Below are 22324 nucleotides of genomic sequence, written 5' to 3' on the forward strand. Positions count from 1 at the left end.
TAGCAAGCGGTGGGTGCTGTAGGAAAGATAAGTGGGGAGGCAGAAGGTGCTAGGGCCTGGACCAGAGGGAGGGCAGATGTGCCATGCGAGCAAAGGCCCGACTGGAGTGAAGGGGCAGCCATGTGCTCTCGTGCAGGCAGCTTTGCAGGCAGAAGTGACAGTCAGTGCAAAGGCCCTGAGGTGGGGCCTTGTCTGGTGAGTTCCCGGAACAGTAAGGAGGCTGATGTGGCTGCAGCCCAGGAAGCGAGGGTGGGAGTAGCTGCTAGGGCCAAAGTCCGAGGGGTCGAGGGGACAGAGATCACGTAGGACCTTGCAGGCCGCTGCCAGGACTGGGGCTTTTGCAGTGAAGGAAAGAAGAAGCCATTACAGGGTTTTGAGTAGAAGAGTCATGAGCTATAACCTGCCGTTTGAAAGGCGCACTCTGGCTTCTGTGTTGAGAACAGACAGTAAGAGAGACGCATCAGGAGGCTGTTATAATAATCCAGGCGAGAAGGGACAAAGCAGGACGGAGCGGCAGCAGGGGGAGGGGTGGGAGGTGCAGACACTGATGTATTTTGACGGCAGAGCCGGTCGGATTGGCCGATAGTTTGGATCCCAGGGAGTCGAGGTGGTTCTCAGGATTTGGGTCCTGAGAGGTGGATGGAGCAGACATTAACCAGGTTAGGAAAGGCTGTGCGGGTAACGGGATTGTTAGGGGTGGGGGAACGCATGGACAGAGGGTCTGTTCAGGGCGGAAACATACTGGATTCAAGACGACTGTTAGATGCCTACGTGGGAATATCAATAGGCCCTCGAGTCTGTGAGGGTGCAATTCAGGAGAGAGGTCTGAACTGGAGACACAAATTCAGGACTTAGTGGAAGATTTAAAGCCATGAGACTGAATGAAGCCATCGAGAGAGAGAAGAGAAAGGGACTGGGGAACTGAGCATGGGGCCTCCATCAGCAAGAGGTCTGGGAGGAAGGGGGCCAGGGCGGAGAGGAGAGAGCAGTGAAGGGGGAGGAACAGCCAGGAGGGGAAGGGGAGAGTGAGATCCCCTGTGTCAGGTGCTGCCGACAGCCACAGAGGATTTAGCCTGAGAGGTTTAGCCATGGCCAGGTTACTTCCTGAATCCTGCAATTCCATTTAATTATGATGAAAGATTAATTAACTATTGATATCTTAGCAAGAGTCACACCAAGAAGCAGAACCATATTCTACTCCCAGGAAACAGGGTGTAATCTGTGTCTCCCTGAGATCACAAACAGTGCCGGTCATAACTTATCCTTTACCTTTAATTTACCTGTAATTAAAGTCAAGCCTTTTTACCACTTGCTGCCCACTGTGGTCAGTGCTCAGGTTTGCGCTATTTTTCACAAAACTGTGTGAGCAAAGGCCCAACCAGAGTGAGGGGACCCTTTTGCAAAGCAATAGCATTCTGCGTGCTTTTATTTGTCTGGCCTGTCATTGGAAACACATGGATTTTTTTTAACACCTTTATTGGAGTATAATTGCTTTTCAGTGTTGTGTGTTTCTGATGTATAACAAAGTTAATCAGCTATATATATATGTATATCCCCATTTCCCCTCCCTCTTGCGTCTCCCTCCCACCCTCCCTATCCCACCTCTCTAGGTGGTCGCAAAGCACTGAGCTGACTTCCCTTTGCTATGCAGCAGCTTCCCACTAGCTATCTATTTTACGTTTGGTAGTGTATATATGTCAATGCTACTCTCTCATTCGTCCCAGCTTACCCTTCCCCCTCCCCATGTCCTCAAGTCCATTCTCTACGTCTGCATCTTTATTCCTGTCCTGCCCTTAGGTTCATCAGAACCTTTTTTTTTTTTTTTTAGATTCCATATATATGCGTTAACATACGGTATTTGTTTTTCTCTTTCTGACTTACTTCACTCTGTATGACAGACTCTAGGTCCATCCACCTCACTACAAATAACTCAATTTCGTTTCTTTTTATGGCTGAGTAATATTCCATTGTATATATGTGCCACATTTTCTTTATCCATTCATCTGTCGATGGACACTTAGGTTGATTCCATGTCCTGCCTGTTGTAAATAGTGCTGCAATGAACATTGTGGTACATGACTCTTTTTAAATTATGGTTTTCTCAGGGTATATGCCCAGTAGTGGGATTGCTAGGTCATATGGTAGTTCTATTTTTAGTTTTTTAAGGAACTCCATACTGTTCTCCATAGTGACTCTATCAATTTACATTCCCACCAACAGTGCAAGAGGGTTCTCTTTTCTCCACACCCTCTCCAGCATTTATCGTTTGTAGATTTTTTGATGATGGCCATTCTGACTGGTGTGAGGTGATGCCTCATTGTGGTTTTGATTTGCATTTCTCTAATGATTAGTGATATTGAGCATCTTTTCATGTGTTTGTTGGCAATCTGTATATCTTCCTTGGAGAAATGTCTGTTTAGGTCTTCTGCCCATTTTTGGATTGCATTGTTTGTTTTTTGATATTGAGTTGCTTGTATATTTTAGAGATTAATCCTTGGTCAGTTTCTTCATTTGCAAATATTTTCTCCCATTCTGAGGGTTGTCTTTTTGTCTTTTTTATGGTTTCCTTTGCTGTACAAAAGCTTTGAAGTTTCATTAGGTCCCATTTGTTTATTTTTGTTTTTCTTTCCATTTCTCTAGGAGGTGGGTCAAAAAGGATCTTGCTGTGATTTATGTCATAGAGTGTTCTGCCTATGTTTTCCTCTAAGAGTTTTATAGTGTCTTGCCTTACATTTAGGTCTTTAATCCATTTTGAGTTTATTTTTGTGTATAGTGTTAGGAAGTGTTCTAATTTCATTCTTTTACATGTATCTGTCCAGTTTTCCCAGCACCACTTATTGAAGAGGCTGTCCTTTCTCCACTGTACATTCCTGCCTCCTTTATCAAAGATAAGGTGACCATATGTGCGTGGGTTTATCTCTGGGCTTTCTATCCTGTTCCATTGATCTATATTTCTGTTTTTGTGCCAGTACCATACTCTCTGGATTACTGTAGCTTTGTAGTATAGTCTGAAGTCTGGGAGCCTGATTCCTCCAGCTCTGTTTTTCTTTCTCAAGATTGCTTTGGCTGTTCAGGGTCTTTTGTGTTTCCATACAAATTGTGAAATTTTTTGTTCTAGTTCTGTGAAAAATGCCATTGGTAGTTTGATAGGGATTTCATTGCATCTGTAGATTGCTTTGGGTAGTAGAGTCATTTTCACAATGTTGATTCTTCCAATCCAAGAACATGGTATATCTCTCCATCTGTTGGTATCATCTTTAATTTCTTTCATTAGTGTCTTATAGTTTTCTGCATACAGGTCTTTTGTCTCCTTAGGTAGGTTTATTCCTAGGTATTTTATTCTTTTTGTTGCAGTGGTAAATGGGAGTGTTTCCTTAATTTTTCTTTCAGATTTTTCGTTGTTCGTGTATAGGAATGCAAGAGATTTCTGTGCATTAATTTTGTATCCTGCTATTCTACCAAATTCATTGATTAGCTCTAATAGTTTTCTGGTAGCATCTTTAGGATTCTCTATGTATAGTATCATGTCATCTGCAAACAGTGACAGCTTTACTTCTTTTCCGATTTGGATTCTTTTTATTACTTTTTTCTTCTCTGATCACTGTGGCTAAAACTTCCAAAACTATGTTGAATAATAGTGGTGAGAGTGAGCAACCTTGTCTTGTTCCTGATCTTAGAGGAAATGGTTTCAGTTTTTCACCATTGAGAATGATGTTGGCTGTGGGTTTGTCATATATGGCCTTTATTATGTTGAGGTAGGTTTCCTGTATGCCTACTTTCTGGAGAGTTTTTAGCATCACATGGTTTTTTATAATGGCTGCAGATTGAAACTCGTAACTCTTTGGGCCAGTAGACGTTTCCTTCATTATTTACAGGCAGGCCCCTCCTTCCCTCGTGCCCACAGGGATGAGTAGGTGGGATCAACCCACTGGAGTTCAGCCCCGGGACTAATGCCTGCTTTCTCTCCACTCCCCGCTTGTTGCCCGACTCTCTGCAGCCCCAGGACGGGTACCGGATGGTGCAGCAGTTCCAGTTCCTGGGCTGGCCCATGTACAGGGACACGCCTGTGTCCAAGCGCTCCTTCTTGAAGCTCATCCGCCAGGTGGACAAGTGGCAGGAGGAATACAATGGTGGGGAAGGCCGCACGGTTGTGCACTGCCTGTAAGTGCTCAGATCCACTGGGCTGACGCCCTGCTTCACTGCCTCTCATTTCACTATAAATGGAGAAGAAATAAGCAGGTCTGAGTGAAAGCTCACCAGTCCGCTCATTAAGTGTTTGGTTTGCTTTGCAGAAAACAAGACCATGCACGTTTTACATTTGGATGGGGTGTCACTGCTATAAACTGAGCCCTTACATTGTGGCTGGGAGCCAACCCTCCCCCTCAGAAAAACAATACCTGGGTGGGTTCAGTGAGCTCCTACCAGCTCTTGAGAGCCCATTGTTAAGCTATGGGGAATTTTCTGAGCTGGTTGTTAAACTGTTGGTAACTTGAAATCATCGGTGGTGGGGGTATTTACATCACGGATGTCAGCAAAGGCCACAATCCGGGCACCCTCCCTGATATGGAAAAGCTGGTTTACCAGCTCACTCGTTGGTAATTCTATTGGATTTCATGTCAGAGGTTTCAAAGGAACCGTCTCCTTCTTCTTTGTGGTTTTTAAGAGAGTTTTGTTTTGTCTCATTTTGTTTGCCTGGGGATATATATATATTGGGAAGATTTGCTTACAGCCAGTGTCTCCAAACTGGTCTCCCGGCTGGCAGTTTTAGCAGGTGCTAAAACGGGAGAACTTGGCTACAGAATGATGGTTTCCGACCTTGGCTGCACATTTGGGGAGCTTTAAAAAAAAAACACTACGCCCAGACCACAGCAAAACCACCTAAATCAAAATCTCTGGGGGTGCGAGGACCTGGATTGTTTCAGAGTGCCCCCAAGGTTGAGAGCCACTGGCTCGAGTCTCCGTGCTTTTCAAAGCACTTTCACCTGCATTTTCTCGTAGGTGATGGTAGCAGCTAATCAGCCAGTTGGAGCTGGCTTAATGGAGCCGGCGATTAGAAAGCCCTGCAGTCAGGGCAGATGGGTAGAGAATTTGTGGAAACTGAAAGTATTAAGCTGATGTCTCTTTTCGGTGGAGTGTCATTAGAAGCGCACAGTGAGATCTCTCCCGAACTGAAAGGAAGATAAAACTCTACTCCGGGCAGACCGACCCTTGTGAAATCAACAGGCGAAGCTAAGGGCTGGGTTACTGTCCACTCGGTGCTGTATCTCCCGCAATGCAGCCCCCGTACCCCAAACCCCACCCCCACCCCGGGGTCTGGGAGCCTCCCTGGGAGCCCCTTTCGGCACCGAACGTGGCAGTGTCTCATCCTGCAGGAAACTGCTGTGCCCTCGGAAAGAATCGTATGAACTGACCCATCCCTGCCCTCCGTCAGAGGCCCCACCCCCAAAACCTTGCCTTCCTTCTCAGGGACCCAGTTCATTAAAAACATCTCCATGGAGAAAATGTCCAAAAGGATCGATTAACAGCTCACGTCCCCGTTTTTATTTCTCTACGCCCAGATATAACTTCTGATCAGAATATAATCAGAGGGTCACCTGTGTGAGTTCATACAAGCCCAGCAAGGAAAACTGACATTTTGGTTAGAGTTTGTATTCGATCCGTTAGGTTTCTTGGAGATACTAAAAATAGTTTGCAGTTACCGATTTCTGCGTCTGGACTCCACCCGCGTCTGGACTAGGAATGCCACGCTTCCTAGTAGCTTCCTAACAAGGGCCAGTGCTGTAACCCAAAGGGCTACATCCCAAGAGGGGAGCTGAGGCACAGGACAGGCCTGAGGGGAAGACACAAAGACCCCTTGAATCACTGCACTTCATAGCCATACTCTCCCAAGGCACAGCTGCGACCCCGAGCTAAACCATTACATCACCACCCCACGTGGTGGCTAAGACAGCGGGCTGTTCTTTAACTCCAATGGACGTGGTGGGCACCTGCTGCTTCTGCCCTCCGACCAGCCCAGCCCCCACCCCCCTGGACTTTTCTTTGGAACCACCGTCCCCACCAAAAGTCCCTGCTGTTCCTGGGGGGCTTTCTCGTCCTCTGTCAGCATTACGGTGGGCATGAGACCCAGGCCTGCTGAGGATGCTGATCGTTGTTGAGATTTAAAAATCTTAATCTAAGGTTTTTTAGTTGTGGGAACATGCCAGGAAGGGATGCTTTGACCCCCAAAGGCAACCTGCTTTCCATCTCTAAGGAGAGATCTTCGTATTCGGCAAAGCGCAGCGCCACCTACTGGCATTGGGCAGAGCGTCCCTGCCCGAGACGCCCTCCAGGGCTGTGAATTAGATGGTTCCTTGAGCCGCATTATGGCTCGCACTAAGCAAACGGGATTCTTTTTCTTTACACATGTCTTCCAGCTAGTAAAACCAGACAGAATGGAGAGAATTAGGATATCACCATCTTTCAACCCTTGATGAAAGTAATGGAAGTAGACAGTGGTCGTCGATAGCTGCTGAAAGCGTTAGGTTAAAAAGCCGATGGGGGAAAAGCAGTGAGGCGTCAGTGCAAAGAGAGAACACAAACTAAGGGAGCAGAAGAGAAAGTCCAGGAACGGAGCCACACCTCGGGGTCTCCTGATTCACAACAAGGTCCACAGCACACACCTACTGCAGGGCAGTGATGTCCCTTCTCATGCTACACACAGAAAGCATCTCCAGGTGGATTGTAGACCAACACGTGAAAAGGAAAACAATGAAGCTTCTAGAGAAAATCTTCAGGACCACGGGGTAACCAGAGATGTGTTACACAGGACAGTATCCATAAAGGACAACATTGGTAAATTGGATTTCGTTAAAGCTAAGCACTCCTGCCCATCCAAAGACCCCAGTGAGAGTGAAAACACAAGGCAAGACAAGGAGTTTTGCGCTACGTACATCTGACAAAGGATTCATAGCCAGAATGCCTAAGAATTACTGCAAGTCAATAGGAAAAGGATAGACACTCCAATTGTTTGAGCAGAACACTTGATAAGAACTGCATTTTTTAAAAAAGAATAGCCAGATAGCCAATAAGCATAGAAAAGGCATCATTAGTTTTCAGGAAAATACACATTAAAGTACATTAAAATCGGATGCCCCTGCATGCTCACCAGAATGGCTAAAATTTAAACGATAAACAAATAAATGATTCTAAGTGTTGGGAAGCTGTGGAAAAACTGGACTCCCAAACGCTGCTGGTAGGAAGTAAATATGTACAACCATTTTGGAGCGGGTTAACAGCATCTACTAAAGCTATATATAAATGTATCCTCTGAGCTCTTCTCCTCCGAGGTCTGTGACTACAGAAATGAGTCATATATGCAATAGGAAACATGCTTATAGCAGGTATACTCATAATATGGAAAGCTGCAAACATTTGTCAGCTCCTAGATAAAGAAATTGTACAGTAGTACAAGTATACAGTAGTATATCCATTCAATGGAATTGTTCTCAGCAATGTAAGAGAACGAACTACTGATACAATATGGGTTATTCTCACACAGATAATATTAAGTGAAATAAGCCACTCAAAAGAGTATATACTGTATGATTTCACGTATTCAAAATTCCAAAAAGAAACTTATGATGCTAGATGTGAGAACAAAGATTATCTTGGGGTATTGATGGTGTTGATGAGGAAGGAATATTGGGAGGAGGGGGGTTCAGGGGGCTGATAGAAGTCTGTACCTTGATCTGAATAGTGGTTACATGGCATATGCATTTGTAGAAGTTAACAGAGATCTATATTTACCATTTGTGGACTTAATTATAGGTATGTTATACTTTATCTAAAAAATTGATTAGGAACTTAATCATGGAATGATCAAGCTGGCATTGGAACACAGAGATCAATCTTAAAATCACAGAACAGGTTGATATCTTGTGCCTGCTTCCCAATGAAAGTTCATTTATAAAGTATCCTTGTCCAGAAAAAAAAATCCTGAATTCTTATGACGCTCTGGAGCTAACTCCCAATTAACAGGAAGTATAGGATTAGAAATTGGTGTGTTAAGTGCTTCTCAGAGATACAGTGAATGAGAACAACCCAGAATGTGGGTTGTCATTTTCCCTGCAGGGGAAAATGACCCCATTTCCTCAACAAATAAATTGCCAAGAGAAAAAAAGAAGAGAGCAAAGAGGAACCTATAGATTAAAATAAACTTGCAAGACATGTCAACCAAATTCAACATGTGGACTTTGCTTGGATGAGGATTTGAAAAAGTTAGCTGTAAGAAAATGTCTCAAACAATCTTGGAAATTTGGACAGTGTCTAGAAATTTGATTCTATTAAACTGTAGTGTTTATTTTAGGTATAATAATAATGATATTGTGTTTGTTAAAAAAAGGATCCTTTATCTACTTGGAAAAGAGGTTGATTCCAGAGCTGGTGCAGGGAAGGAGATACAGGATGAGCATAGAACATCTTGTGGTTCTAGAAAGTAAGGAAGTGCTTGAAAAGAGATGGAGGAACCAGCCTGATGGAGCTCCTAATGGCCCAAACCGGAACAATTTCAGCAACAAAATAAATATGGATACTATTTTAGCTCATAGAAGTGAAATTAATATGTATAAGTCTAAAGTGACTTAAATAAATAATAAAATAGAAATAAATAAGCAAATAAATTTTCAAATGGTGGCTGAGAGACAGCTCTCTCTTTAGAGTAGAATGTAGAAGGAGAGAGGGAAGTGAAAACCAGTCAGGCAGATATCACTGTGACTTGTTGCAGATGGAATCTACCAATGGACACTAAAATCAGTGGGTGAAACTTTGAGGAGAAACAAGATATTTGCATAATCCCAAAGTATCTTTCCCAAGATACTTACTAACTACAAAGAGAAGTTATGAGAAGTTACGATGGTAATTATACATAACTACACAGTGAAAAAAATCTGCCAGACACCCACCGTCTTAATAAGCGACCAGGGGTGGGATAGGCAGGGTGGGAGGGAGGCTCATGAAGGAGGGGACATGGGGATGTATGTATATGTATAGCTGATTCACTTTGTTATACAGCAGAAACTAACACACCATTGTAAAGCAATTATACTCCAATAAAGATATTTTAAAAAGAATATAGTAGAATACAACATTGTAAATCAACTATACTTCAATAAAATAAATTTTAAAAAAAGAATATAGTAGAAAAGGCAAAGAAAAAAAAAGTGACCAAGGTCGACATCACGAGCAATAAGACAGTTCAACACCATGAACCTTCAAAGGAGGTAACAGCCCTTCTGTGGCTTTCTTGCCAAAGTGCATAACCTCATTTCCAGTGATGAGAAGGCATCAGACGAACTCAAATGAAGGACTTTCTACAATTTGTATTTTGTGATGACTTCTCAAATCGTGGAAGGGGACCATGGCTGTTTTCTGCATCTCACTCTATATTCCATACTCTACAAAATAACTGACCAGTCCTCTTTGAAAGTGTCAAGGTCGAGAAAGACAAGGGAAGATGGAGGACTGATCACGTGGAAGAGACTAAGGAGGTGTGACACCTAAATGCAAGGTGGGTCCTGGACTGGATCCTGGACCAGAAAAAGTGGTGACACTTGACTAAGGTCTGCGGTTTAGTTAATAGTGTTATACCAGCATTAACTTCCTGGTTTTGACCATCTGCTGTGGTTATGTGACATTTTTACATCAGGGGAAGGTGGGCAGGCAAGGAACTCTCTGTGCTATTTTTGCAGTGATTCTGTACATCTAAAATTAATCCAGAATAAAAAGTTTATTTAAAAAGAGCCCTTATGTTTTAGAGATAAATCATGACATGCTAATGGGTTATTTACGGCCAAATCTGTCTTTGAGCATAACCCACACCCATCACAGTTTTCCTGCACATGCTACACGAGTTGTTTGTTTATTGAGAATTTTCCTGAGTGGTCCCTTTCCATAAAAACTAGTAAATTGCCATATCAGGTTACATCATCAGGGCAGAGACCAACTGGGAGAGCAGGATGTGCCGGTTTCGCATCACCTCCAGTCAGGTGATCCCTGGGCCCCATTTGCATCAGTAGAGGGATGGGCCCAGGTGGGAGCCGGGAGGGCTTAGGCAGCAGGTGCACACAGGTGGTGGGAGCCATGCGGTGCGAGAGCGGCCCAGGCCCACCACCTGCCTCTCCTCCTCTTCCCACAGGAACGGGGGAGGCCGCAGCGGGACCTTCTGCGCCATCAGCATTGTCTGTGAGATGCTCCGGCACCAGAGGACGGTGGACGTCTTCCACGCCGTGAAGACGCTGAGGAACAACAAGCCCAACATGGTGGACCTGCTGGTAGGACCCCGTCCATCCCGCTCGGGGGGGCCCTTTCCCGGTTAGCGTGAGACACCCGGCCCCTCGCTCAGGCTGACCCCTGGGAGGGAGAGACTCGTGTTCACAGTGCAATCGCTTCACTCGTGCGGGTTTTTCTCCCTCGTTCTCCCTTCCTCTGCCTTTTCACAAGGAGACTCAGCTCAGCACATTTGACACATGGAAATAGTTGAAACTCACAAGCGAACATCCTGATTAATTGCTGTTCTCGGCAGTGCCTTCCACGTGGCTAAGCACTTCATCTTCACAGAGAAGAAATAATCATAGCACATGAAATGCCAGATTTTCAAATTACATATTTTATAAATAGCTTAATCACCTAATATTTATCAAAGCTGGGAATTGGAGTTTGACATCCAAACGATTGCATTTAATTACGGTGGCCATATCTGAGGAAAGGATGAAAGAGGTGGAGAAACAAAGGACGATGTGGAATTATTTTCTTAGAGTATTTCATGGAATCTCTTTTTTGTGCCGAGCTGTTGAGATGCCAACCACTGAGACTCAAGAATAGGAGGATAGCTTAAAGGAGGAAGCTTTTCGATGAGGTTTTTGTACTTCTCTGTCAGTGGAGGAAGGATCGGGAGGAAACAGTAAGACCGACCCCGAGGTGGGGAGAATGGGGGGGCAGGGGCGACGGGGTCGCTGATGAGCTTGGAAAGCCTGCGTCCTGGGTGCGCAGCACTGCAGCAGGGGGTTAAAATTGTAAATGTAATAAAGGGACTAAAGAGGGAGTTGAGATTCAAGCTGAGGCTGAAGAAGCAGCCGTGGCCCCTGCCTGTGATGGCCACATCCGAGTCCTGCTTGGCAAAAGCCCCGCTTCCCCCACTGACGTGCCTTGCGCCCGACGAGCTGCTCCCGCCCCCAGGAGCACCGCGCTGCCCAGGGAATTTGGTAAACAGGCACCTGTTTGGCCAGGTGCAGACTCTCAAACCATCAGCAATTACCATGTTGGTTTCTGTGAAAAAAGGATCTTGCCCCCCACATGGCAGCTCCCTGCCCTGCCCTGGGGACGCCCCTGCAAACCCCCCCTCTAGTCTCAGCTCTGCTCACTGGAGTGAAGTAACCTCGGACAAAGTACCTTGGCTGTTGAAGTCGCCTTGGGCACGTCACTCTACTTTCCTGAGCCCGAGTCGTGTAAACTAGGGATAGTGTTGTTTTGTTGAGATCATCCCACATGACAATATGTGTGAGACTGTTTTGGAAGCTGCCCAGGTGAGAAAGACCTGGTCCCTGAGAGTGGAGGAGTCTACGGGGCACGGTGTGGCCTGGTCCCTGAAAACGAGTGCTGGGTGAGGGCGAGGGGGCCGCCGGAGGGCAGCATGTATACACACGGTGCTCGTAAGTGCCTTTCCCACGGCCCAGAAGTCACGCGGATGGGCCAGGAGGCTGACCCTCACATTCCATGCCCGGACTTCACTAGTCAGAGAACTCTCTCACTCCCCGGGACCCCCCCCATCCCGAATTTTAGAGAGTTCCCCCACCATGGAATTCTCCATCTTCTGGGCTTAGGGCAGTTGAGAAAAGGCCAATCGGGCAGTTAGAGGCGGCCTGAGTTTAGAACAGATAAGCAGGTTGACAGAGGATGACAGAGGATGGAAACAAACGCATAATGAAAATGTTCTGACTGTGATGTCATTCGGTATTTAACGCCCTGATTCAGGGACGGGTGTGCTGCTTCCAAACTTCAGTTGGTACTTGAAAAAAGCTGACCTTGATTTTTTTTAAATGTCAGTTCCCTCTCACTGCAGCCTGAACTAAGCAGGTCATTAGAAGCAGACCCTTCCAGGCCTTTCCCCCAGTGGCTCTGGCTACAGCTTCCACCACTCACCAATTTTTTTCTTTTACATCTTTATTGGAGTATAATTGCTTTACAATGGTGTGTTAGTTTCTGCTTTATAACAAAGTGAATCAGTTATACATATACATATGATCCCATATCTCTTCCCTCTTGCGTCTCCCTCCCTCCCACCCTCCCTATCGCACCCCTCCAGGCGGTCACAAAGCACCGAGCTGATCTCCCTGTGCTATGCGGCTGCTTCCCACTAGCTATCTACCTGACGTTTGGTAGTGTATATATGTCCATGCCTCTCTCTCGCTTTGTCACAGCTCACCCTTCCCCCTCCCCATATCCTCAAGTCCAGTTTCTAGTAGGTCTGTGTCTTTATTCCTGTCTTACCCCTAGGTTCTTCATGACATTTTTTTTTTCTTAAATTCCATATATATGTGTTAGCATACGGTATTTGTTTCTCTCTTTCTGACTTACTTCACTCTGTGTGACAGACTCTAGGTCTATCCACCTCATTACAAATAGCTCAATTTCGTTTCTTTTTATGGCTGAGTAATATTCCATTGTATATATGTGCCACATCTTCTTTATCCATTCATCTGATGATGGGCACTTAGGTTGTTTCCATCTCTGGCCTATTGTAAATAGAGCTGCAATGAACATTTTGGTACACGACTCTTTCTGAATTATGGTTTTCTCAGGGTATATGCCCAGTAGTGGGATTGCTGGGTCATATGGTAGTTCTATTTGTAGTTTTTTAAGGAACCTCCATACTGTTCTCCATAGCGGCTGTATCAATTTACATTCCCACCAGCAGTGCAAGAGTGTTCCCTTTTCTCCACACCCCCTCCAGCATTTATTGTTTCTAGATTTTTTGATGATGGCCATTCTGACCAGTATGAGATGATATCTTATTGTAGTTTTGATTTGCCATCACTCACCAATTTTTATGGGCAGGAACAACATGGCTTTTCCCAAATCCACGGTGCAGACTACAGGACAAGGGTGATATTACATGAAGGAAGCTTCTGATCTCAGCCCACTTACCTATAATAGCCAGGGCGTTTCCGCAGTTATGTGTGATTCTGATAGAGAAATAGGATCCTTGGATGCCCAAAACCCCGAGGGTCAGCACCAGTTTTAGGGTCAACTCGGTGGCTGAGAAATGTAGGCGAGTCCTACAATTTCCTGAGAAAAATGTCTGATAAACTTGTCACGGTGCCTGCTGGCGGGATAATGGATAATATCTGGTGACCAGAGAAAAAATGTCACTATGCTCTTTTCAGTGGGTTTGAAGCTTCTTGAGTTGAATCAGGGCTCTTGTCGTTGGCTTGTTTGTTTTTGCCTGTAAGTACAATTTCTGTTTAGTTTGGTACTCGTACATTTGTGTGTTGGCTGAGAGAATTAATTAATTCAAGTCAAGGAGATAAAATCTGGTATAATTTTATTGGGCATAAAAGGCCACCCAAGACCTGTGTTTCTCCTAAGCACAAAATGTTGTACCAGCAGCTGAAAAGGTACCTCCTAGCTGCCTCTGCGCAGAATGAAGTGGGAGCCAGGATGCCCTGGAGCGCACCCCAGGAGGTAGGCGGGTGGGCGTGGGGAGCCCCACCAGGTGCGCCTGGGTCTGCTCATCGGGGACCCTTTCCATTCAGACACCAAAATTTGCTGCCACGCCCTTCCTGCCAGGGCCGGATGAATGTTCCGCGGCGGTCGGTGTGCCCGTCTTCGTCTCCCCTTGCCGCTCACTATTTTTCCAAATTGCTTCTGAGTTAGGAACTTCCCTATGCGTTTTGAAGCATGGCACTCTCCAGGGAGAGCCAGAGGCCCTATGGATTTATTTCTTCAAATGTTTAGGTGTGAGGCTCCAGGGGAAAGCCAGTGGACTGCCAGGAAGCAAAATCATTTGAACACAAGACTAGATGTTTTGATGCAGCAGGGGCCGCTGGGTTTGTTTCCTGACCCCTCTTTCAGGCCAGCTTCTCAGTTATCCACCTCTTCAGCCAGGCTCCAGCCCCCATCAAAGGCCTGGGTTCCAGGGGGGTGGGGCAGGCCGCGACGGTACAGCCTGAGTGAGGTTGGCGCTACTGGCCTGGTCAGAGGCGGACGGGGTCGCCCGCTCTGAGCCCCTATGAATCCAGTACAGTTGCTGGAAAACCTGCTGCTTCAGCTAACAGTCCTCTCCCACCTTTGCTTCCACATTCGGCTTTTGAAGTTCCCAGGGCTCCTTTTTAACCGAGAAACAGCCTTTAGGGGACAGATCTTGCCTAGAGAAACATTATCCCCTGGGAGGTGGTGGGAGCTTTGGCCACCGTGCTGATGTGACATATGTACGCATTATAGAGTGGTTACCGAGATCACGATAATCAGCACATCTGTGGCCTCACAGAGTTAACACAGCTGACTGTGTGTGTGGTCAGAACCCTTACGATCGACGGTCAGCAACTTTCAAGGGTACAGTTTCACATCATTAACTCTAGTCACCGTGCTGCACATTAGAGCCGCAGAGCTTACTGCTCTTACAACTGAAAATCTGTTCCCTCACCGGCATCACCCCACTTGTCCCTCCCCCGGCAGCCACAATTCTAGTCTCTGTCTCTATGAAATTGACTTTTCTTTAATGGGAGCTTTAGAAAGTTCTGAGCCCTGGGCCCATCCCCGAGACTCTGATCCAGCTGACGTGGGCCTGGCTTTTCAGCAGCGGTGGTACCAGCGCCCCAGGTGACCCTAACGTGCAGCCGGGGTTAAGGAACTTAGTAGCTGGTCTAGAAAGGCCCTTGGCCCGTCTGCACGTGAGATCACCTGGGGCACTTCGCAAACACAGATGCCAGGCCACGGCCCAGAAGATTAGGGCGGTCGGAGCCCACGTGATGTGCTACAGGGCAAGAAACACGGCTCAGGAGGATACGGAGGCCGTCCCTGTCCTGCCACGTGGGCCGCAGGGCGAGGCCGGGCAGCTTCCTCTCCATCCCTCCTTCTCCCACTCAGACCTCTGCCGGGACCTCCCATGACGGACAGGTGACCACCCAGACCGGGCCCCTTCCCTCTTCCCTGCACTGAAATAACATGCTGGCCCGGCACTCCTACAGAGGGCCTTACCCCCGCCCTGCAGCCTCCCCAGCGTGGACAGCACACTGACTCTCCCACTCACGTGTGTACACTGCCCCCTAAGCCTCTGTCTGAGAACTCACGGGAAACTGACGGGCTATGTGAAAGGTGGGGCATGTGGGCGTAGGTGTGCTGTATAGGTGTGTGTGGGTGTGGGCGGGTGTGCATCTGTCTGGCTGTGTGTAGGTGTGCATGTGTGTGTAGGTATGCATGTATCTGGCTGTGTGTAGGTGTGGCTGTGTGTGTAGGTGTGTGTGCATGTGTGTATAGGTGTGTGCGGGTGTGTGCGCGTGTGGGCGGTTGTGCATGTGTCTGGCTGCGTGTAGGTGTGGCTGTGTATGCAGGTGTATGTGGGGGTGTGTTGTAGGCGTGCACGTGTGGGCGGGTGTGCATGTGTGTGTAGGTGTGTGTGGGTGTGTGTGTTGCAGCAGAGATTATAGGCCTCGGGGGGGGTGTCAGAGAGGCTCACTCACGTCCCTGAGCTGTGGCCCGTCTCTGGGACACTGGTGGCATCCACGTCCCCCGGGGCCAGGCCCTGCCACGCATCCCCCCAGGCTCGCAGCCCTGAGCCCACTGACCTGCGGTCACACTCCCTGCTCCTGAGGAGTCTGTGTGAATGCCCTGTGCCCCCGCCCACCCCAGACTCTGATCCCCCGGAGGCGGAGCCCACCCCCGCCCCCCCAGCCCCAGCTGAGCTCCTGGCTCCAAGGAGGGCCCAGTAAACATTTGCTGGGCGAGCGGACTTTTCTTCTCTGTACCTGGACCCGCGTCACCCTGAGTTGCTCCCTGGGACCCAGAAGGCGGCGGCTGCAGGCTAACAGGTCTGCATAGGGAAGCAGCTGCACGGACTGTTCATGGGCTTTGAGGGAGGAGGTGCTTCAGACTCTTTCAGAGCTATAATGAGGGTAGTGACCCACCCACCCATCGTCAGAGATGGGCAGCTGCCTCCCAGGTGTCTCCTGGGCACAATGGTTGGTCACCCAGTGTGACCCGCTGGGAACGTTGAACCAAACGGTCCCACCCAGGATTATTGGCACAAGGGGACCACTTCCCCTCCTGACAGGCGCGTCAGTCAGAAGGATTTTTTTCCAGACTGAAGGATTTGTCAGCAAGGATCCAGCCGAAACTGAAGCTGGTACTAGTTTCAAAAAGCAGGTGTGCGCGGGAGGGAAACTTTGCCCCAGGTGAGCCATGCAGACTCTTCTCTTTGAATCTTCTTAGGCGACATGGGGTATTTGAAGTGACAGACTGACCGTAGGGCCCCATTCTGCAGACACAGGCTGCCGTGCTGACAAAGGCGCCGTCCAGCCCTTCAGGGGAGCCCTCTGCAGCCGCCCACTGACACCGTGGCCTCGTGCCACCCCTCCAAGAGCAGGGACCTTTAAAGCGTGACCTCACTTTGGGTGCCCTTTCAAACTTCACTTTCTCCCCTTTTGTGGAAACAAGAGGTGGGTCTGGAGTGAAGGTGAAGTCAGGGGTCTCCAAGAGGAGTAGCTTGTTGCCCTGGTTATGGTCCAGCACAAAGATGATGTCACCCAAATCGGGAGATTCTGGGACCAAGGCATAAAAGTTCTTTTTTCCCTGAAGCACAGAGCTAGCTCGTGGGGCTCAATTATACTGTTCAAAAGCAAGGAAGCTGAGAGAGGAAACCACCAAAGACGGGCCTATACCTGGTGATCCAGTGTAATCCGTTTGCAGTGTGGGAAGATTTCAGGCATTTCTCGAGGTGCTTGGGGGAAGAGACGCAGCAATTCATGGCCTTTCTGCTCGTTCCCCTTATTTTTCTGGTTCAGAAACCAGTCATCACAGAGTCCATGGGGGCTGGCAGCTTGCTTAGGAGGGATAAAATGAGAGAAAGAATTCATTTTGAAAACCATAGTCATGCCTATGACCGGGTACTTTCAGTGACGCCCCTACCACAGCCATCCCTCAGGATGAACCCAAGGGATTCACCCCTGGTTTCCTGGTTTCCGCACCTGCGTTGTGACCTGAGACCGGCAGCCACATGGCCCTCTAAGTGCATTTTTCTGTGTTAAGAGGATGGTTCATCGTCGGCGCTGAAACTAATTGCAAGAAGGGATTGATCTCTTAGTTTTCCATGAAAAAAAAAAAGAAAGAATTGTCTGTGTGAGTCACAAAAACAGAGAAGTGATTGGAGCACTCCATAGCCAGCGTCAGCCCAGTGAGCTGACAGCATAAGAATTTTGAAATTCCAATGATCTCTTATAGAGTGGTTACCGAGATCACGATATTCTGAAATGAAAGTATCAAACCCTGAAATAATAAATCCTGGAATGTGAATCAGAAAGTTTTAGTGTCACATATTTTTAGTGCCCTTAGGTGTGCTCCTAGGAGTGGAATCACTGGGTCATAGGGTGACCCTTCGGAGGGACCACCAGATGGTCGTCCAGTGGGGCTGCACCATGTTACAGTCCTGCTAGCAGTGTAGGAGGGTTCCAGTTTCTCCACAACCTCACCAGCACTTGATTTTGTCTGTCTTTTGTATTTTAGGCTGGCGGGTGTTAATGACATTGATGTTCAGTTTCGTGGCGCCTTCGGTGTGTTGAATGATCTGTTTACTTTGTCTTCGCCTCTAGATTGTAGGATCCTGAGGGTTGAGGCTATATCTTGAATTCCCCAGTCTCTAGCCTTAAATGTTAAATGGGTTGACTCAAAAGCTGCTAAACCCATTCTTCTGGTCACCATTTACATACACAACCAATGTTTGACCCCCAGCTGTGCGCCAGGCTCTTTGCTAAGGATGGTGTATTATCCACGGAGGGAGAGACCATGGCCCTTGTCTTCAAATAAATAGGTTGGTTTAGAGGGGCATTTAGAGAACAAAATGTAGGTGGAGAAAGAAAATTGCGATGACTAATTAGGCCCATATCAAAAAAAAAAAGGAAATTCCTTTTTTTAATTAATCTGGCAAACCCCAAAGTAAGAGGTGCGTTTCCTTGGTCGTGGCCATCATATTGGATGTGAGACAGTGGTCCTGACCACACGGCTGGTGCAAGCCTCCCTCCGACTGAGGGGGAGGGGGCCTGCCAGTTGCTGAGTGACTGGGCTGCTGCCAGGGGGCAGATGGAGGCGTCCTCAACCCCCGTGTCCCTCTGCTCAGTTCAGAGGCCACAGCCAGGTGAGCATCGTCAGCTCACGGCATAAACACAGGTGCCGAAGGCCCTCCCCTCCCACCTGAAACCCCACCTGGGCCAGGACCTCACATGGGGCTTGCTCAGGCCGTGGTCCAGGATCTGAGAATTCTGTGCTCGAGAGAGATGAGCTCGCTGCCCAATTAAGAACTGGTATGTGGCCCCCAGAGGGCATCAGACGTCCCCACTCTGTGCCTTTCCTTATCCTGCCGCCTCCACCTGGGATGCTTGCTAGGAGGACCACGTACTTTATCATTCAAACCGGGACACTCTTGAGAGTGAAAGGGCCTACAAGTCACGATGACACCAGGACACCAGGCATCAAGTGGGACTGTCCCGGGCAAACAGGACACATAACCACCGCCCCCCCCGCTCACGTGCTCATCCTCAGGCTCCCCCATTACCTGCCACCCCCTGCACATCTTCCTTAAGAAGCTCAGCTCCCTCCTCCACTGCACCCATGTTGGGGAGCATTCGTGGGCCCTGCTCAGCTCTGCCTCGTGAGAGCCATTGGGTGCCCGTCTCATCCTCCTTGTTGGACATGGACTTCTCAGAGTCAGGGACAGGTCAAGCCACTTGGTACTTAAGAGGTGCTTAATAAACTCTCATAAAACGGAGGAAATGCTGCTGACTGACAGTCAGAGGTAAAGCCGGTCCAGGAGTGAAGCCGCGTTTATTTGCTGAGCAAATCATGAAGGCATGTCCCCAGCCCTCATTATCTTTCTTTCCACCTCTTGGCTTTCCAATAATTTGTACTCAGGATGTTGACGTAACAGGTGAACACATACGTATGGACAAACAGAGATATGTGTTGCAGTTGTCTAGAACTTTCCAGGAATTCTAATGAGCATAGATATCAAAATACCTCTTTCATCGGCCTTGTGGGAAACATCTACAAACGACGAATGTGTGTGTGGTTCAGGACCATGACTTCCCAGTTCACTTCTGATTCACATCCTTCTCAGTTTGCTTGCTTCCAGTTAAAACCCTAATCTGGCATCATTGCTTTCAGAGAAACTGCATCCCGCTATGGCCACGCTGACATTTTGTCCCTTCTGTGTTCCAGGATCAGTACAAGTTCTGCTATGAGGTAGCCCTAGAATACTTGAATGCTGGCTGACGGCGTACACAGCCCTGCACACAAACCTTTCATCCTGCAAAGCCAGGACGTGCCATGGTGTTTGTGCCGATGAGATGAAGACTTCTCCATATGCTTATTTTGCTTTGCCTAACTGGCTCTCTTGAAGAGCCCAAGAAAGTGTTTATAAAACTGCTTGCCCTGCCCAATTCCCAGTACTGCTGCTGCCTGACGGAAGACTACCGTCAGCACCCAGTGGTCCAACCCTGTCCTCCTAGGCACCAGCTCCGTAGAGCAGCATGGACAGCTGGTAAACTCAAGAGCACAATTATATTCTTATGAAGGAATTTGTACCTTTGGGGTATTCTTTTGTGGCCCGTGAACCTTTGTTATTGTTACAACTGAGTGTACATTTTTGTTCTGTGGAGAATGCTACCTGGCATTATGATAATATATTATTTTAGTTAAAATCTGTATTTTAACATGTCGCATAATATATGTAGCTTTCCAAGACTAACAGACAAACATATAACGAACAAAGAGATGTATGAGCTGTTGTTTCTCTCAGATTTGTATTGTTCCCAAGGGAAAAGCTTGGGAGGCATTCAGTTCAGAAAGGCGGAGATCGATGATCAGATTCACAGACCTGAAGCTTTGCCATGTGTTTATATTGTAAATATTTTTGATTTCATCAAATTATTTATTCATTAAAAGAAATTTTCGTGAAGCACGGTGAGTGACAATCATTTTTATCCAGCCCTGGAAATGACTTACTACTGTATGATGCTACCTTGTGTGAATTCTCAACTCAATAAATAAAGACCCGTGACCAGTGTGGTGTCTGCCTACTGTCCTGGCGCCCCGGCGGGGGCAGCTCCGGTCACTCTGGGCCTCTGGCAGAGAGATCGTGCCCAGGTCTGCTGGCCTGGAGCAGGTAGAGTTGGGACTCTGGAGAGAGAACTTTGGTCAGTGAGAGATCGAGGCCCATCCCGGGAGCCTCCCCGGGTGCACAAGCCCCAGAAGCTACAGCCGGTGACCTCTGACCGGCGGGCAGGCCGTTCCAGGGAGCTCTGGGCCAGACGCCAGGGCGGCGACTTTCTGACCAGCAGCAGCCTCTGCCTTTCTCTGTTTGATCTCAGTGGCCTGGGGGTCGTGTCTGTCCTCTCCAAGCCTCATTCAAACCTGAAACTTGCTGAGAGAACGCTCTTTAGAGGGTCCCACAATCAGGGTGCATCCGAGCAGGACACCAAGCTGGACAAGACGTTTCCTGTAGGAGGGAAAGACCGCACCCCGAGGGCTTTCCTGGCCTCTGAAGAAGGAGGAAGCCGGGCCGAGGACGAACACTGAGTTTAAACTGAGCGCCAGGCTGTGTGAAGTGATGGCCGGTAGATGGTGGGGACGGACCTTTGGCGAACGCCCATTCTGTGCTGGAAACTGCAGGCGCTTTCCCAAGTGGCAGCAGAGTCTCCTCCCCAACCCAACAGTGTGATCGGGGACAGTATGGAGCCATCGGACAGCTGGAGACAAAAGATTAAATAACCTGTCCAACGTCACCCAGGCTCGTCAGTGCCAGGTGCCTCCAGGGCCTGGGGGGAGGTAGGGGCAGTGGCCCCAGCACCACATCCTTCTTATGACACTCGGGATAGGAAGTGCCCCTCGTCCTGAGACAGGAGACAGCCCATCACCCGCTCTGGAGATCTCAGTGACTAAGAACGACAAGATCAAAGGTTGTCCATCAAGGGGACCGAGGCTGACCCTGCATCCAAGGCCTTCCCTGCTCTGCTGCACTCTGACTACACGATCCACGCACTCGGGAGGAGCTGGCCGCAGCCCAGTGAGTCTAGACCAAGCCCCTCACTGCCCAGGTCGCCGTGGACAGTGGCCTCTCAGCATCCCCACCCCACTCTCTTGGACGAGCTCCTAAAAGATAAAAAGCGCTTGCTGTCTACCTCTCCGGGGTACAGGAATGGGGACGGATGCCTGTGGCCGGCCGCACACTTTGTGTACAGGCAGGGCCGTGAGGGAAGTGGCACCCTCAGTCCTCTTGGACAAAGTCATGGTGGTCTTCACTCCTCAGGTGAAAGAAAAAGCCGGTTCAGCAGGGCCTGAAGCCACCTGAGACTGAGTGTGCAGATGCAGCTCACATCCACCCCTGCAGGATCAAACCCCATCTCACGTGGGAGCAATGGTTTCCTCCAGACTTGTGAATCTCTAGGATTTTTACCTTCCTTTCCCTCGGTTTCAGCTCTTAGCAGAAATAGTGATAGGAGAGCAGGAACATCTGGTGGCTGTTTCTCGTCTCCCGTGAGGCCTTCCTGCAGGTCAGGATTCCATCACCTTCCAGACACAGCAAAGGTCTCTGCCCTTTGCAAACAAAAGAGGCCGACCTCTCTGTGCCCAGGGTTCCCCTCACTGTCGTGTCCTGTGATGGCTGTGAAAGCCAGGTGTGAAAGCCCCCCTGACTTCCTGACACGGTCGTGCTCAAGGACAGCCTTGTGACAGCTTTCAGTTCAGGTGCTGTGGTGTCTGTAATGTGTCAACTTGGCCTCACTGGACTGCATTTCCCAGATTCCATTCTCTGTGTGTTTTCAGGTAGGTGGGCCCCAGGGGTCATCCTGTGCCCAGTGCTCTCAGAAGGCCCAGCTGCTACCCCAAGCCAACCAGGCGACCCAGCAGTGACCGGCACTGAGCATGAGCTGTCCACCAGCTGCTCACTGTGTGCATGCAGACTCAACGCCTATATGTTTAGGTTGTGTTAAGACATCCCAGTTCTGGGTACCAAAATCAGCATCAGTTACCTACTGCTGAATAACAATTGCCCCAAGATTCAAATACTAAATAACCAATAAACATT

General features: G+C 48.3%; 1 protein-coding gene across 6 annotated transcripts in view; it reads left to right on the forward strand.

Annotated features, from left to right (window-relative positions):
• The window catches only part of PTPRM (protein tyrosine phosphatase receptor type M), a 746259-nt gene extending 726062 nt beyond the window's left edge, over positions 1-20197 (forward strand). For all 6 annotated transcript variants that reach the window (XM_004275949.3, XM_049698267.1, XM_049698268.1 and 3 more), the window contains 3 exons: positions 3998-4161; positions 10172-10307; positions 19459-20197. In XM_004275949.3, coding sequence (XP_004275997.1) covers positions 3998-4161; positions 10172-10307; positions 19459-19512 — 354 coding nt within the window. In that variant the 3' untranslated portion in view covers positions 19513-20197. The remainder of the gene's footprint in view (positions 1-3997; positions 4162-10171; positions 10308-19458) is intronic.
• Positions 20198-22324: the final 2127 nt, after the last annotated feature.

The sequence above is a fragment of the Orcinus orca genome, chromosome 15 (genome assembly GCF_937001465.1).
Source record: "Orcinus orca chromosome 15, mOrcOrc1.1, whole genome shotgun sequence".
NCBI classification, from domain to species: Eukaryota; Metazoa; Chordata; class Mammalia; order Artiodactyla; family Delphinidae; genus Orcinus; species Orcinus orca.